The sequence below is a fragment of the Pipistrellus hanaki genome, assembly GCF_964339955.1.
Source record: "Pipistrellus hanaki genome assembly, chromosome: 5".
Lineage (NCBI taxonomy): Eukaryota > Metazoa > Chordata > Mammalia > Chiroptera > Vespertilionidae > Pipistrellus > Pipistrellus hanaki.
This window is the reverse complement of record NC_140507.1, coordinates 54,651,858-54,669,864: the sequence shown is the minus strand read 5'-3', so window position 1 is coordinate 54,669,864 and position 18,007 is coordinate 54,651,858. Positions and strand designations below refer to the sequence as shown.

At 43.5% G+C, this 18,007-nt stretch overlaps 2 protein-coding genes across 2 annotated transcripts; both read right to left on the bottom strand.

The window, feature by feature from the left end:
* Positions 1 to 4,741: 4,741 nt before the first annotated feature.
* On the bottom strand, positions 4,742 to 5,309 carry LOC311622365 (Purkinje cell protein 4-like protein 1). The gene has a single exon (XM_084883452.1). The coding sequence runs from the start codon at positions 5,150 to 5,152 to the stop codon at positions 4,937 to 4,939; it is 216 nt and encodes a 71-aa protein (XP_084739578.1). The 5' UTR covers positions 5,153 to 5,309; the 3' UTR covers positions 4,742 to 4,936.
* Positions 5,310 to 7,981: 2,672 nt separating this feature from the next.
* On the bottom strand, positions 7,982 to 9,379 carry LOC311622307 (tripartite motif-containing protein 75-like; the record flags this gene model as incomplete). The annotated part of the gene is made up of 1 exon (XM_084883276.1): positions 7,982 to 9,379. The coding sequence occupies one exon, from the start codon at positions 9,377 to 9,379 to the stop codon at positions 7,982 to 7,984; it is 1,398 nt and encodes a 465-aa protein (XP_084739402.1).
* Between the last annotated feature and the right edge of the window lie 8,628 nt (positions 9,380 to 18,007).

The window sequence follows — 18,007 nt, the reverse complement described above, 5'->3', positions numbered from 1 at the left end:
TGGCTTTACCACACTCAAATATTCCCATTCCCATTCCTGACCCCCCAGGGGTCACATAAGTATTTCTAAAAATTTGAAGGGCATTTAAGTGACTTATGTTTCGAGCAGGGACCAGAAAAACATAAATAACTGCATGCATTTTAAATACGCAGACGCCTGTTTGGATTCCCTTTGGAGGTATATATCTCTCTGCGGGGCACAGAGCAGGCCCTCAGAACACATAGGCCTTATCTCACTCTGGCCTCCCGCACCCACTTGGTGGCATATCTGGTCTCACCAGGAGCAGATGGCTCTTGTCCCATCTGTAGGGTCCACAACGAAAGGAGAACCTCCCACAAGGATGTCTAGATCAGCGTTTTTCAACCGCTGTTCCTGGTGTGCCGTAGGTGCAGACAAGACAAGAATTTTATAATTTTTCACTATCTTGTTTACTTAATATTTCATAACAAAGTAATTATAAAATACTTTCTTTGTATTTATTTGATTCCTATTCAAGAGAATTACTTTATATATAGTCAATATAGGCACAGAGTTAAATTTTTTAACATTTTCTAATGGTGGTGTGCCTCGTGATTTTTTCATGAAACAAGTGTGCCTTTGCCCAAAAAAGGTTGAAAAACACTGCTCTAGATAGTCTGGCACAGGACTGCATGGGCCATGACCTGACCCTGGAAAATATACACCATTGGTAGGACAGATATTACCCACACCCATTGAAGCCCAGTGGCTCCTTCCCCACAGGGTGAGGATGAACCATATATATCATTGATTTTTTACAGAGAGGAAGAGAGAGGGACAGAGAGCTACAAACATCGCCGAGAGAGTCATCGGTCAGCTGTCTCTTGCACACCCCCTACTGGGGATGCGCCCACAATCAAGGTACAGGAGTTTGACCGGAAGTGAACTCGGGACCCCTTAGTCCACAGACCAAACCGGTTTTGGCCAAAGTAAGATTTTGAGTGCTTTCCAGAAGCCAGACAAGATTAACTTTGCTATCAGGCATTACCTAATTTTCCCCCAGGCTATTCTCTATTGATCCTGTCAACACCATTTATTTACTTACTTACTTTTATAAATATACATCTTGGTTTTATTTCAGAGAATGGAGAGGGAGAGACAGACATAGGAACATTGATGATGACAGAGAACCATTGATGATGAGAGAGAACCATTGGGGATGGAGCCCACAATCCTGATGTTTGCCTTGAATGGAATCCAACCAGTGACATCTTGGTTCATAGGTCTATACTCAGCCATTGAGGCATATGATCCAGGAATTAATTTTTTTAAATCTCCAGCGTTGAGCCCTACTTGGTTTGGTCCAGTTAGTGGATAGAACCTTGGCCTGCAGACCTAAGAATTCAGGTTCCATTCCATTCAAGGGCACCTAGGTTGGTTGCAGACTCCTCCCCTTCCTGGGCATTGGACAGAGGTGTGCAGAGGCAACCGATGGGTGTATTTCTTTCACATCCTGGTTTCTCTACATCTTTCCCTCTCCCACTTCCAATCTCTCTCAAAAGCAATGAGATAATAGCTTCCGGGGAGGATTAAAGAAAAGAAAATAGAATGTTAACTGTGCTAGGGGTATGAAAGTATTCTCAAAAAACCATCACATGAAATTGAAAAGGTAAACAAAACTTGTTGATTGGATAAAGGAAGATCGGTTGACCAGCGATAGCATTTCCAAGGTAGTTTTATATTTAAAAATCCTTTAAGGCCGAAACCAGTTTGGCTCAATGGATAGAACTTTGGTCTGCAGCATGTACCCTGGTTGCGGGCACATCCCCAGTAGGGGGTGTGCAAGAGGCAGCTCATCGATGATTCTCATCGATGTTTCTGACTATCTATCCCTCTCTCTTCCTCTCTGTAAAAAAATCAATAAAATATATATTTTTAAAAATGTTTTAAAAATTAAAAAAATAAAAATTCTTTAAGGCACTGATCTTAGCAGAAACTAAGTGGCTAAAATGACTTCCAGGATGGCTCTCCTAGGTTGCCTCAATGTCAAGAAACATTAAAAGCACTATCATGATTTTTTTCCAACTCCTCACAAAATAACACACATTTGGAAGATTTCAATTCTCCAGCACTATATCTATCTCCCTGTGAATCTCACCATGTACCCCCAGCCCCTGGCTAAAGCTGCTGAATAAGGAAAAAACTGGCCTGGAGTTGGGGTCTCCTTCAGGGACTGAGAGACTTCACCACCTGCTTATACTGTGGGAGACTCTCTCCAGGCCGATTAAGGAAGATGGAATCAATACCGGTTCCTAGCATCTGGGATGCAGGCCCTGGGCGCTAACCTCTCCCCTGCCCTCCTGTACACAAACACTCCCACCTATCTCGGCCTGCACACGAGCCCGGCCTCCCTGAGAGGAGACATAATGGACTCAAGTCCAAATGCAGCTCCAGACCAGCTCCATGAGGCGTTTGGGTTGGGATCCTGGCTTCAGAAATTTTAGCAAGCATTCTATGACTTAGTACAAGACTCCCCATAAGGAAAGCATGTGTGCTCAACTAACCTCAATCCGAATTCGAATTCCCTCTGGTAGTGCGGACTGGGCCCTTCCAGGGCAGCTGCACAGAAAGCAGTTTTTACCACCCACAGCTCTGCGCAACTGTGAGCAGAGGGTGTGTGAGGACCTTGGCCTAGGCTTTACTCCATACCAATGTTCCCATTCCTGACTTAAGGTTCCCACGGGGTGAGGGGGTGGGGGCTGGAAAACATAGCCGCTTATGTTTTAAAACTAGCCAGTCCCGAGTTTGAATCCCCTTTGGAGGTCTATGTCTTTCATTGGGGCACAGAGCAGGCCCTCAGGAACCCACGGGTCTTCCTCACTCTGGCGGCCCGCACCCACTTGGTCCCAACTCCGGACTCACCAGTTGCAGAGGCTCTCTTGATTCTGAAACGCCAGAAGGAGAGGCGAATCTCCCACCAGGAGCTTTCCACAGCGCGAGGCACAGGACTGCATGTGCTCTGGCCTGACCCAGGTATATATGCTCCAGTAAAAGCTCCAGCTATTATCCACGCCCACCAAAGCCTATTGGCTCGTCCCCACGTGGGAGGGTGAACCAGGGTAAGGGGATTTTCTGAGTTTTAACTTACTTAAATAAGTTAATTCCAGGGTGGAGTCTGCAACCGAGGTGATGATGACCCTTTGACAGGAATGTAACCCAGGACAACTCTATTCACAGAGCCCAACTGGCTAGCACTGTTTTTTTGCTTTACAGGATTCACTGTTTTACAGGTTGATAGCACATCATAAATGTTGGATTTTTTTTTTTTTTAATGTGGGTGCTGTCAAATATAATTGAAAAATAAAGAAAGGTATGTGGGTAATTTATTAGTTATCTATATGAATATCAATTTGCCTAATAAGTAATCTGCCAAAAATTGCGAGGCAGAATTTTATTTTTTAATTTTTTTTAAATTAAATTATCTGTGTAAATATTTTAACATTACCCCTCCCTCCCATACACACCCTCCCTCCCCAGAGTTTTGTGTCCTTGGCTGTACTTATATGCATGTACACAAGTCCTTTGGTTGATCTCTTATCTCCCCCAGATCTCCCTACCCTCCCGGCTGTAATTTGACAATCTGCTTGTTGCTTTATTGTCTCTGTATCTATCTTTTGGTGCATCAGTTTATAATGTTCTTTATTATCCATAAAGGAGTAAGATTATGTGGTATTTCTCTTTCATTGACTGGCTTATTTCACTCAGCTCAAAGAATATTTTTCAAAGAAAGTAACAATTAGGCTGGGATCTGAAGAAAGATGCCAGTACAAAGGGAGTAAACAGTGTGTGACGGGCAAGGAGCTGCCATGGACAAAACCTGCTTGTGCAAAGTTCTGTGGTAGGGGGTGCCATACTCAGGCTAGTAGGAGGGGGTTAGAATCAAACACAAGGCCCGCGGGCCAAATCCAGCCCGCCAGGCCTTGCAATGTGGCCCGCACCGCGCTGTCATCACTGCACTCCGCTGTCAGTTTATGACATTGTCAGTTTATGACTGTTCAGTAAACCATTCGGCCCACGATTTAGGCTGGATTTTAGATTTTGGCCCCTTCTCTGATTGAGTTCGACACCCCTAGGTTAGATCAATTTAAGTGTTTATTTATAGCAAGCATGTCAAACTCACCACCCAAGAATACTTTTCCAGCCCAGCCAATATAATGGTATATAGGAAAGGTTTTAATAAAAATGTCATAACTTAGCGTTGGCCAGTTTGGCTCAGTGGATAGAGTTGGCCTGTGGACTGAAGGTTCCCAGGTTAGATTCTGGCTAAGGGCATATGCCTGGGTTGCAGGCTTGATCCCTAGTAGGACGTGTGCAGGAGGCACCTGATCAATGAATCTCTCATCAATGATATTTCTACCTCTTTCTCCCTCTCTCTTACTCTCTGAAATCAATAAAAAATATTTTTTTTAAATGTCATAAATTAATTTTTAAGATATCCCATTATACATAATTATTAATAACAAATTATTAACACAACATCCCTTATGACTGATTACTATAATCGTGTTGCATTCATTTCCCTAACACATGTTACCTGCAGGCACACCATTTCTTTCCACTAATACTAGCAGCAAATCTTTTAGCAGCTGACTGCCATATCATTAGTTTTATACTGACTTGTTTGGTGTGACAAATAGGAAATACTTTGCTTTCAGAGACTAAGAAAAATAGGTTTATTTGCATTACACTTTTCTTTTCTTTTTTTTTTTTTTTTTTTTTTTTTTGAGACATTAGCCACTGTATTTGGTCAAACATTTGACTCGCCCCTGAGGCCTTGGCCAAACCAAATAAATGATTTTGTGGACCTCATACAGCCCGAGGGCCAGATATTCCCCACCCTGGGATAGAGGGACAGGGAGACAAAGGTACATGGAAGTCAGCGCTGTGGAGTGTGGGCTGGGGAGGGCGAGGCTGGCATTCAGGAGCTGGGGTCCTTTTTCCTCTTCTGGAATCGCCGGAACTTGCCCTGAATGGCCAGGGCAGCTTTCTCCGTCTCTGGCGCTGACAGGTCGATGTCCACCTCCTCCTCCTCCTCCTCCCCCTCGGCCTTCTTGGTGTTGCCAGCTTCCCCCCTCTCCTCGGGGCCGGGGGCCTGGCTGGCTGCTGGGGACTTTTGTGTGTTGAGCTCGCTCATCTCGGCGGACGGACAGACGGACAGATGGAGCAGGCGGCCCGTGCAGCGAGGCGTGGCCCTGCGGCGACGGCGGGAGTTGCGGGCGCGGCACGGCTGCGGGTGGGGCGAGGAGATCGGTGTGGGGCCTCCGCTCGCTCCCTCCAGACCAGCCGGGCTCTCAGCTGTCAGGCCGCCGCCCGCATGCACCCTCCGGCCTGCATTACACTTTCCAATTTGTACAGTTATTCTGTGTCTGGTAAGTTAATGTTCAAGAAAAACATTAGAGCCTGGCTAGTCTCTCTTGATCCTCTCAACAACGTTTATTTATTTGTTTGTTTGCTTGTTTATTTACTTGCTTATTTATTTACTAGAGGCCCAATGCACAAAATTCATGCATGGGGGAGGGTTGAGTGTGTGAATCTCAGCCCATTCCACACCCTCTCCATTCTGGGACTTCTTGAGAGCAGTGGGAAATTCCTCTCATAATCCAGGACTGCTGACTCCCAACTGCTTGCCTGCCTGCCTGATCACCTCCTAACCACTACTGTGCCAGCATGATCAATCCCTAACTGCTCTCTGCCAGCCCAATTTCCCATAACTGCTCTCTTCTGCCAGCCTCGTTACCCCTAATTGCCTTCCCTTGCCAGCCTGGTCACCCCTAACTATCCTGCCCTATAGACCTGGTAGCCTCCAACTGCCCTCCCCTGCAGGTCCAGTAATTCATAACAGCCCTCACTTGACAGCCTGGTAGCTCCCAATGCCGTCCCCTGAAGGCCTGATCCTCCCCAACTGCTGTCTCCCACAGACATGGTTGTCCCCAACTCCCCTCCTCTGCTATCCTGGACACCCCCAAATGCCCACACCTGCAGGCTTGGATTCTCCCCAACTGTCCTCCTCTGTAGGCTTGGTCCACCCCATTGTCCTTCCCCTGTAGACCAAGTTGCCCCCCCTCCACACCCCCAAATCCCCTCACCTGCCAGCCTGGTCACTCCAACTACCCTCCCCTACAGGCCTTGGTTCTTCCCAACTGTTTTCCCCTGCAGGTCTGGTCCCTCCCAACTGCCCTCCCCTATAGGACTGGTCCCCCACAACTGCCCTCCCCTTCTTGACTGGTCTCCCCCAACTGCCCTCCTCTGCTGGCCTGCTCACCCCCAACTATCCTCCTTTGCTGGTCTGGTCCCCTCCAAGTGCCCTCCCCTGCAGAACAGATCCCCACAATTGCCCTCCCTTCCTAGCCTGGTCTCCCCACTATCCTCCACTGCCAGCACAGTCACCCCCAATGGCCCTCCTCTGCTTGCCATCCTGTGGAGGCCATCTTGTGTTCACATGGGGGCAGCCATCTTGTGTGTTTGAGTGATGGTCAATTTGCATATTAATCTTTTATTTGATAGGATTCATTTAAAATCTTTACTGTTTGAGCCCTGGCCAGTTTGGCTCAGAGGTGGAGACTGGGTGAGATAACCAAAGTTTCCTGAGTTCCATTCACATCAAGGGCATGTACCTTCTTTCCAGGTTCCTCCTAGCCCAGGGCCCTGGTAAGGGCATGTGCAAGTGGAAACACATCAGTGTTTCTCTGTGTTTCTCTCTCTACTCTCCCCAAAAGCCAATGGAAAAATATCCCCATGTGAGGATTAAAACTAAATAAATGAAATAAAAATACCCTTAAAAATAGTTGGAAGCCTGAGCCAGTTTGGCTCTGTGGCTAGAGTACTGGTTTGTGGACTGAAGGGTGTGTGTTCCGTTCTGGTCTAGGGCACATGCAGGGGTTGCAGGCTGCTTCCCCTTGCAAGAGGCAACCAATCAATGATTTTCTCTCACCGTTGGTTTTTCTGTCTCCCTCCTCTCCCTCTCTAAAATCAATAAAAACAATATTTTAATAGATAGTTGGAAGCAATCAGTAACTTACTCTCTACACACACAAAAATAGGAAACCACTGAAAGCCCTCATTCTACCCCCCATGAATCTGCCACCTCTCCCACCTGGAATACATAAGGTACTTATGCACAGACCCATGTCCCAAAGCAGACAAAATTTGAGATTCATGCAAATATACAAAAACTTTATTGAACTGTGCCTTTTAATGAACATTCTAATACAAAATTTCAGAAGCACTTCAGATATAATTGATCAATTAATATTTCAAATAACCCACACACCTTGATCTTGAGAAAAATGAGGCAAGGAAAGAGAGAGGACAAGTATTCATATCACAGAAGTGCTTTTTACAAAATATTGGTGTGAACCCTGGCCAGAGTACCTCAGTAAGTTGGAGAATTCTCCCATGCACAAAAGGGTGGGCAGGTTTGATTCTGGGTCAGGGAACATACCCAGATTAAGGTTCAATCCACAATGTGGGTGCATTCTGGAGGCAACCAATCAATGGTACCCTCTCACACTGATGTTTCCCTGTATCTCTTTGTTCAACTCTAAAAATCAGTGCAACAACAACAAATGTTGATGCTAGATCACTGATAGTTGTATGAAATTCTACCCCCAAAGACCTATGTTATACTTTCATATATATACATATATAATAAATGTAAGGACCAGCTGGTTTAGCTCAATGGATAGAGCTTCAGCCTGTGGACTGAACAATCCTGGGTTCCATTCAGGCAGGGACACATTGCCTTGGTTAGGGGCTGGATCCAAAATAGAGTGTGCAGGAGGCAGCCGATCAATAATTCTCTCTCATCACTTATGTTTCTATTTCTAACCCAATTACTATCCCTCTCCCTTACCTAACATCTATGAAATTATATTTAAAATATACATGAATTAAAAATTATGATTAAAAAAATTCTATGCACTAGATCACAGGAAAAATATGAAGCAAAGACTGTTCATCCTTCCTAATCTCTTAAAGCACAGACAGTAAGAGGTTTGGGGTCACATCCGATATAGAAATAAGGCTTTAGCACTTCAGAAAATGTGTCCCTGAAGGAATGGATATGAGACATGTCATTCAAACTATAAAAGGAAACCTGACCCAACTCATAGTCCAGATAGATGCCAATCCCTCTGGGCATTTCCTTCAGCACAAGGGTGACAGGAGCAGACCCTCCTGCCACATAGTCACCATCCAGCAGCTGAATCATCCAACATCTGTTCTTCTGTCTTAGCTGGGGCTGCTTTCTCTCCTTGAGGAGGGAGTCTTTACAGACCCCCACGGCCCACTCAGGCTTGTCATCCACCTGGACCTCCCAGTAATGTCGGCCACAGTCAAACCCTTTAGTACCCAGGACAACTGGGTCGACCATAAATCGCTTTGGATTCCACTGAACTCTTTGCTTTTTCTTCACAAATGTCACAGACTTTCTATCCTCAGACACCAGCAGATTGGGATGTGCAGTTTCAGGATCTAGGGTAATTTCTTCTCTAAATCTCTGTATAATTTTCTGCAGGGCTGAAAATTGTGGAGGAAGACTGAATTCTTCTCTCTTGTACTTGAACTGATAGACAGCTGGGGGTTGCAGTTTTTCACAACGGTCGAAGACATCTTTGATATTCATCATCATTTTTACATCTGACATCACACTCTTCTCTGCCAACTCCTTTAGTAGAACTTTAAGTTTGGAAATGTAGTCTGAAAATGCAGCTTTGTTTGCACTGAGATTCCGTAGAATGTGCTTCTCTTCTGCAGTTATCCTTGAGATAACTGCCTGTTCCTCACACTCAACAGACTCTATCAGCTGCTCAAATTCAGAGGCTAACTTTTCTCTCCTGTTTTCCGCCTTTTCTCTCAGTTCTGATAGTCTCCTGCCTTGGGTATCTAGTAGTTTCTGAGTGTCTGCCATCTGCTTCTTCAGGGGCCCAATGTAACTGCTGAGCCTTTGCCTGTGATGAGAGGCAGCCTCCTCTATGGGCCTCACCTGGTGGCCCTGGTGGTCAGGGGGCTGAGTGCACTGGGCACACAACAGCTGTAGGTCCTCCTCACAGAAGAGGGTCAGGGCCTGGTTGTGCTTCTCACACAAGCGTCTCCCTTCTTGCCTCCCTTCTTGCCGCTTCCTCTTATCCTTGGTGATCTGGAGAAGCTTGACCGTGTCTACCATCATTCCCAGCTGGGTGTTACTCCACATGTGAGAAACCTGGCATGGGAAAATGGCCTGCAGATCAGCCCAGGACTGCTGGATGCAGGAGCGACAGAAGTTGTGCCTGCATTCGATGGTGACAGGGTCTCTCAGGTTATCCAGGCAGATGGGACAGTTGATTTCTGTCAGGAGTTTTTCCACAGCTTCTTCACCTGCCATTGCGCCCTGAGTGAAGGATGGGACTGAGGTGTGTTTCTCCATGAGGCTGAGTTCTGTGAAACTTCTCCACCCAGAGGCAGATGCACCTTCAGATCTCGCTGACCTTCCTGGGTAAATTCTATCAACAAGGGCAGCCCTTGGAGTCCGGTGAGGTCCTTAGCTACAGAGGAAGCTGCCCAGAGGAGTTCTTCTGTCCACCTGCAGCCAATCAAAGTAGTTGGAGGACTACTGTCCTTGGAGGCTCAGAGGATATGAATCCAAGTTCAGCAATTCTCTTGGTCAGAAAGCAGTCATGACTCTTGGGTACCAACTGGTTCCTGTTGATGAGAAAATACAGTTTCATGTTAGAAAGAAAGGAAGGAAGGAAGGAAGGAAGGAAGGAAGGAAGGAAGGAAGGAAGGAAGGAAGGAAGGAAGGGGAGGGGAGGGGAGGGGAGGGGAGGGGAGGGGAGGGGAGGGAGGGAGGGAGGGAGGGAGGGAGGGAGGGAAAGAAAGAAAGAGAGAGAGAGAGAGAGAGAGAGAGAGAGAGAGAGAGAGAAAGAAAGAGAGAAAGAAAGAAAAAGAGAGAAAGAAAGGAAGAAAGAAAGAAAGAAAGAAAGAAAGAAAGAAAGAAAGAAAGAAAGAGAGAGAGAGAGAGAAAGAGAGAAAGAAATAAAAAGAAAGAGAGAAAGAAAGGAAGAAAGAAAGAAAGAAAGACATGAAAAACTAATTATTCATCTTGTGGCTCTGCCCTGTTAACTGCCACCTTTTGGGGAACAATTGATTTCTTTTCCCCAGCCAAACATGTGGACTACACCCACATTCATCACTGTGGGTCTACATGGAACTGCAAAACATGTGAGAATGTTTCCTACTAGATTCTATGTCTGTGGGCTAGGTTCCACCTTTAGTCACTTAATATCTAGGGGGTTAGGGAAAGTGCTTTACATCCTTAACAGTAGAGAGTCAGGTAAACAATTGTAAAAATCCCAACATCCATCACTTCCGGTTTTTGAAAAACCTCAGCAATGGATTTGGCACTTTTTGTTTTAAAATACAGTTATTTCTGCCCTGGCCAGTGTGTGCCACTGATTACAGTGTTGACCCGATTACCCAAGAGTCTTGGGTTTTCCGTTCAAGAGCATGTGCCTACTGCAGGTTGCATCCCCAGCTCCGATGGGGGCAATCTCAGGAGGCAACCAATGGGCTTGCCTCCCACAGCAATGCTTTTCCTTTCTCCTCCACCCCACTCCCTCACTGCCTTCCACTCCCTACAAAACCATCAATGGAAATATATTCTCAGGTAAGGGTTAGCATAGAAAAAAGAAGTAATTTCTAGTAACACTGAATTTATGATAGTCAAACCTCATCTCCCATCCCAAACAATACAGATCTCTCAACCAAATTGTTCACAGAAAATGTTTCAGTTGTCCACCAAAACTTGTTTTCCACCTGACAGCTCTTTCAGGCTGATACCTCCGCATGACAAAAAGTATCTCAGACAAAAAACAAAAAACAGACAAACAAAAAAAAAAAACACAGGAAAGAATGCTTTTGTTGGTGGCTAAATCAATAATTAGCAGAATTTCAAAACATAATGTGATCATCAACAGAGCTAATGTTGTCCTAGAAGCTAAGGTCTAGTATATAGAGGTTTGGAATGAGTACCTAAGGGTCCCAAGTTCATTTCCATTTAAAGGCGTGTACCTGAGTTGCAGGCACCTCTGGGCCCTGGCCCAGGTATGGGCACCTGCAGGAGCTAGCAAATCAACATGTTTCTCTCACATCCATGTTTCTTTGTTTCTGTCTCTCTTCCAGTCTCTCATAATATCAATGGGAAAATAACCTAGAAGATGATACATAGAAAATGGTACACTGTTGGGGAGATCTGGGGGAGATAAGAGATCAACCGAAGGACTTGTATACATGCATATAAGTACAACCAATGGACACAAAACTATCGGAAGGGAGGGTATGTACGGGGGGGGGGGGCATTGGTATATGTACAAAAATAATAATTTAATAAAAAATATATTATTAAAAAAAAGAAAAAAGAAAATGGTACACTGCCCCAGGTGATTTCTGTGACAGGATGACTTGATGATCCTTTTTGTCCTCAGTCAAATTCTAAAATTCGTTAGAAAGGCTTCTAACATTTCTCCTCAATATTGTTAAGTGTGTGAAGGTACTCTCAAAATTATCACAACCAGCCAAAACCGGTTTGGCTCAGTGGATAGAGTGTCGGCCTGCAGACTGAGGGGTCCCGGGTTCGATTCCGGTCAAGGGCATGTACCTTGGTTGGGGGCACATCCTCAGTAGGGGTTGTGCAAGAGGCAGCTGATCAATGATTCTCTCTCATCGATGTTTCTAACTCTCTATCCCTCTATCTTCCTCTCTGTAAAAAATCAATAAAATATATTTAAAAAAAAAAAAAAAGGATCACATACAATGAGTGTGTTTCTCTCAAATCCCGGTTTCTCTACATCGTTCCCTCTCTCTTCCATTTCCAGTCTATCTATTTACCGTTGCAATGAGATAATAACCATGGGAAATAACTGAAAAAAAAAGAAAAAAAGAAAGAATACACTGCTAACTGTGCTAGGGGAGTGAAAGTGCTCCCAAACAACAATCACAAGCAATTGCAACAGTAAACAAAACTCGTTGATTGGATAAACCAGCGATACCATTTCCAAGGCAGTTTTATATTTAAAAATCCTTTAAGGCACAGATCTTAGCAGAAACCAAGTGGCTAAAATGACCTCCAGGATGGGTCTCCTAGATTGCCTCAATGTCAAGTAACATTAAAAGCACGATCATGATTTTTTTTCAACTCCTCACAAAATAACACACATTTGGAAGATTTCAATTCTCCAGTACTATATCTCCCTGTGATTCTCACCATGTACCCCCACCCCCTGGCTAAAATCTTAGAATGGGATTACTGGGTGAAATGGGAGTTCCATTTTGAACTTTTTGAGGAAACTCCATACTCTTTACAAAACCATCAATGGAAAAACCAATAAGGAAAAAACTGGCCTGGAGTTGGGGTCTCCTTCAGGGACTGAGAGACTTCACCACCTGCTTATACTGTGGAGGCTCTCTCCAGGCCGACGAAGGAAGATGGAATCAACACTGGTTCTGAGCATCTGGGAATCAGGCCCTTGGGCTAACCTCCACGCTGCCCTCCTGTACACAAACACTCCCACCTATCTCGGCGTGCACACGAGCCCCGCCTCCCTGAGAGGAGACATAATGAACACAAGACCATATGTAGCTCCAGACCAGCTCCATAAGGCGTTTGACACCCGCTAAGATCCGGATGGAATCCTGGTTTCAGAAATTTTAGCAAGCATTCTATGACTTAGTACAAGACTCCCCATAAGGAAAGCATGTGTGCTCAAATAACCTCAATCCGAATTCGAATTCCCTCTGGTAGTGAGGACTGGGCCATTCCAGGGCAGCTGCACAGAAAGCAGTTTTTACCACCCACAGCTCTGGGCAACTGTGAGCAGCGGATGTCTGAGGACCTTGGCCTTGGCTTTACCACAAACCAATGTTCTCATTCCTGACTCCTGGGGCATCAGGTCTGGATGGCTAAAATTTTAAAGGGCATTTAGGTGACTTAAGGTTCCCACGGGGTTGGGGGAAGGGGAGAAAACATAACCGCTTATGTTTTAAAACTAGCCAGTCCCGAGTTTGAATCCCATTTGGAGGTATATGTCTTTCATTGGGGCACAGAGCAGGCCCTCGGGGAACCCACGGGTCTTCCTCACTCTGGCCGCCCACACCCACTTGGTCCCAACTCCGGACTCACCAGTTGCAGAGGCTCTTCTCCGTTGTGAAACGCCAAAGGGAGAGGCGAATCTCCCACCAGCTTTCCACAGCGCGAGGCACAGGACTGCATGTGCCCAGACCTGACCCAGGTATATATGCTCCAGTATAAGCTCCAGCTATTATGCACGCCCACCAAAGCCTATTGGCTGGTCCCCCACCGGGGAGGGGTGAACCAGGGTAAGGGGATTTTCATTGCTTTCTTGAGGCCAAAAAGGATTAAAGCTGGTAATATGCATGATCTGATTTGCATCTTGGCTATTCTCACTTGATCTTCTCTACACTATTTTATTTGTTTAAATAAATTTTTTTTACTTAATGTAATCTATCTATATATATTATTGATTTCAGAGAGAGAAAAATAGAGAGAGGACACATCATTGATGAGAGAGAACCATTGATTGATGCCTCCTTCACACAGCTACTGGTGTAGAGCTGACAACCCAAGCTTGTGTCCTGGACTGGAATGGAACAGGGCCACTAGTCTATAGACCACCCCTCTACCCACTGAGTCAAACCAGACGTATTGAAATCTTTATTGGTGAGCCCTAGCTCGTTTTTGTTCGTGGATAGGGCTTTGCCTGCAGACTGCAGGTCCCAGGTTTCACTTGGTTCAAGGGCACCTATCTTGATTGCAGGTGCCTCTGCCACATGGAACCTGGACAAGGCATGTGCAGGAGGCAACCAATTGATGTGTTTCTCTCACTGGGATGTTTCTGTCTTCTCTCTCCCTTCCACTGTCTCTTAAAATCATTGCTGTGAAAAAGAGTATGGAGTTTCCTCAAAAAGTTCAAAATGGAACTCCCATTTCACCCAGTAATCCCATTCTAAGATTTTATCCCAAGGTACCCAAAACACCAAACAGAAAGGATATATGCACCCCTATGTTCATAGCTGCACAATTCACCATAGCTAAGATTTGGAAACATCCTAAGTCCCCATCAGCAGATTAGTGGATTTAGTAACTGTGGTACATCTACACAATGAAATACTATGCTGCTATAAAAAAAGAAGAAACGGCCGAAACCGGTTTGGTTCAGTGGTAGAGCGTCGGTCTGTGGACTGAAAGGTCCCAGGTTCGATTCCGGTCAAGGGCATGTACATTGGTTGCGGGCACATCCCCGGAAGGGGGTGTGCAAGAGGCAGCTGGTGGATGTTTCTCTCTCATCGACGTTTCTAGCTCTCTATCCCTCTCTCCTCCTCTCTGTAAAAAATCAATAAAATATATTTTAAAAAATACATACAAAGTTAAATTAAAAAAAAAAAAAAAGAAATAAAAAAAAAGAAGAAACATTTACCATTTGCAACAGCATGGATGGAACTGGAGAAAATAATGCTAAGCAAAATAAGCCAGTTGGAGAATGATAAATATCACATGATCTCTCTCCTCTGTGGAATATAATGATCAACATAAACTGATGAGCAAAAATAGATCCAGAGACAAGGGGCAAGGGAGGGGTATAGAGATCAATCAAAGGACTTGAGTACATGCATATTAGCATAGCCAATAGTCACTTACACAGGGGGCTGTGGGGTTGCCTTCAGGGGTGGGAGTGGAAGGGTGGGATGTGTCAATCAAGGAAAAAAGATACATGTGCAATACTATAAAAAAAAAATAAACATTAACCCTATTATTTGGAACATCCAAAAAAATAATAAAGAAAAAAGAAAGAAGTTAAAAACAATAACAATCACTGGGAAAATATCTTCAGTTGAGGATTTAAAAAAATAGGGAAAGAAAAAGTGTGCTAATGTCATTAAGGGTGTGAAAGTGCTCATAAAATAACAAAGTAACAATAATAGCCATTGACAAGATAGAAAAACTGTTGTTGAATGGATAAACTAAAAGCTATTAGCCAGTGATTACATTTCTAAGACAGTTTTATATAAAAAATCCTTTCAGTCTAGTAGGAGGTGATTGGATCAATATGTGTTTATTTATAGCAAGCATGTCAAACTCGACGCCCAAGAATACATTTTTCTACCCAGCCAATATAATGGTATATAGGAAAGGTTTTAATAAAAATGTCATTACTTAGCCTTGGCCAGTTTGACTCAATGGATAGAGAGTTGGCCTGTGGACTGAAGGTTCCCAGGTTAGATTCTGGCCAAGGGCATATGCCTGGTTTGCAGGCTTGATCCCCAGTATGGCATGTGCAGGAGGCACCCAATCAGTGAATCTCTCATCAATGATATTTCTACCTCTCTCTCCCTTCCTCTCTGAAATCAATAAAAAAATGTATTTTAAAAAATGTCTTAACTTAATTTTTACAATATCCTATTATACATAATTATTAATAACAAACTACAATGTCCCTTATGACTTGATTACTATAATTGTGTTGCATTCATTTCCCTAACACACTTTACCTCCAGGCACACCATTTCTTTCCACTAATACTAGCAGCAAATATTTTAGCAGCTGACTGCCACATCATTAGTCTTGTACTAACTTGTTTGGTGTGACAAATAGGAAATATTTTGCTTTCAGAGAATAAGAAAAATAGGTTTATTGGCATTGCACTTTTCAATTTGTACATTTATTCTGTGTCAGGTAAGTTAATGTTCAAGAAAAAAATATTATTATTATATTTATTATTATATTTATTATTTATTATTATATTTATTATTTTTTTTAAATATATTTTATTGATTTTTTACAGAGAGGAAGGGAGAGAGATAGAGAGCTAGAAATGTCTATGAGAGAGAAACATCGACCAGCTGCCTCTTGCACACCCCCTACCGGGGATGTGCCCACAACCAATGTACATGCCCTTGACCGGAATCGAACCTGGGACCTTTCAGTCCACAGACCGACGCTCTACTACTGAGCCAAACCGGCTTCGGCAAAAATATTATTTTTTATTAAAATGTTCTATTTGGAACTCCCATTTGACCCAGTAACCGCACTCCTAGGAATATATCCTAAGAAGCTGGAAACACCAATAAGAAAGGATATATGCACCCATATGTTCATAGCAGCATATTTTATAATAGCTAAGATTTGGATGCTAGGACAGAAATTTTATAATAGCTAAGATTTGGAAACAGCCTAGGTGCCCATCAGCAGATGACTGGATCAGAAAACTATGGTACAAAAAAAAAAAGAAAAAAAAAAAGAAAAAGATAACTATGGTACATCTACACAATGGAATACTATGTTGCCATAAAAAAGAAGGAATTCTTACCATTTGCAGCAACCTGGATGGAATTGGAGAACATCATTCTAAGTGAAATAAACACATGATCTCACTCATTAATGGATAATAAAGAAAATTATAAACGGTTGAACAAAAAGATAGATACAGAGACAGTAAAGCATTAAACAGAATGTCAAATTACAGCAGGAAGGTTAGGGAGAGGTGGGGGAGATAAGAGATCAACAGAAAGACTTGTGTGCATGCATATAAGCATAACCAATGGACACAAAACTCTGGGGGGTGAGGGCATGTATAGGAGTGGGGTGGGGGTCAATGGTAAGATATATACACATATAATACCTTAATAAAAAAAGAAAAATATAATACCTTAATAAAAGATGAAAAATAAATAAATGAACAAATGTTCTATTATTTTATGTTAATGATTACTCATTTAGTTCAGCCTTTGTATTCAGCATGTCTCTATAGAAATAAACCTATATTTCTATGGAAATTGAAGCTTTTGTTTTTTTTGTTTTTTGTTGTTGTTTTTTTTAATATATTTTATTGATTTTTTACAGAGAGGAAGAGAGAGGGATAGAGAGTTAGAAACACTGATGAAAGAGAATCATCAATCAGCTGCCACTTGCATAGTCCCTACTGGGGATGTGCCCGCAACCAAGGTACATGCTCTTGACCGGAATCGAACCTAGGACCTTTCAGTCCGAAGTCTGACGCTCTATCCATTGAGTCAAATCGGTTTCAGCTGAAGTTTTTGTTTTTTGAGGGAACACATAAACTTATTAGGCCAGTGCAGGCTTTGAGTTTGACATGCTTGATTTATAGCTTAAGCATTACATGAGACATGTACTGTATACATAAGAAATGTTAGAACAGAGAATCATTTGGGGGTCTGGAAGGTATTAATGCAATGTACATGATTTCTAATGGGAGAACCATGATATAGTTTTTGAACAGCCTCCAGAATGAATTGACTTAGAAAGCCGAGGCTCAAATGTATATCAAGATTTACTTGCTTTTCATTTACATTTATGAAATGCAGGATATATTCACTGTGTACCTAAGTAGATGGGATTTGGATGGGAAAAAAATTATTTTGAATAGTCTCGGAACAGGAAAAGTAATTTATCACATGCACAGAATGCAATTCAGGGACAGAAATTTTAAAATGTGAGAAAAAGCTTGGAACCACACACACACTAGCCTTTGAAGTTGGCAATCTACCACTCCTCAAGCTTCTTTGAGGAGACAGTTGAGCTTTCCCTTACAACCAGTCATTCATCCTAGCAGAGACCAAGAAGAGGCATAGGGTCAAGGACCAATGAAGACAGGATCATGAAATTGTTTCAACGCGAGGAGAAACACCGGAGGGAGGATCCAAGATGGCTGCACAGGTAAAAACCTAACCGCAGTCGCACACAACAATTTCAATGGAATACAACTAAAATATAAAATGGACATTGCCCAGAGCTACTAGTAGTTGACTGACTGAAAATTCTACAACAAGAAGGAAAGAGCCAGAAGGAAAATCAAAGAAGCTGGAAAAGCCTAAGGTACGGAGACATGCTGCGAGCAATCAGAGAGGATGGAGCCAGAGAGGAGAAGGCTGGGTGCCTGCCTGGCGTTCCCTAGCAGGAAGGAAATAAAAGCCCCGGACT

Bases quoted from the DNA above. Each gene is read 5' to 3' on its own strand.
- LOC311622365 (XM_084883452.1), bottom strand. From the start codon at position 5,152: ATGAGCGAGCTCAACACACAAAAGTCCCCAGCAGCCAGCCAGGCCCCC.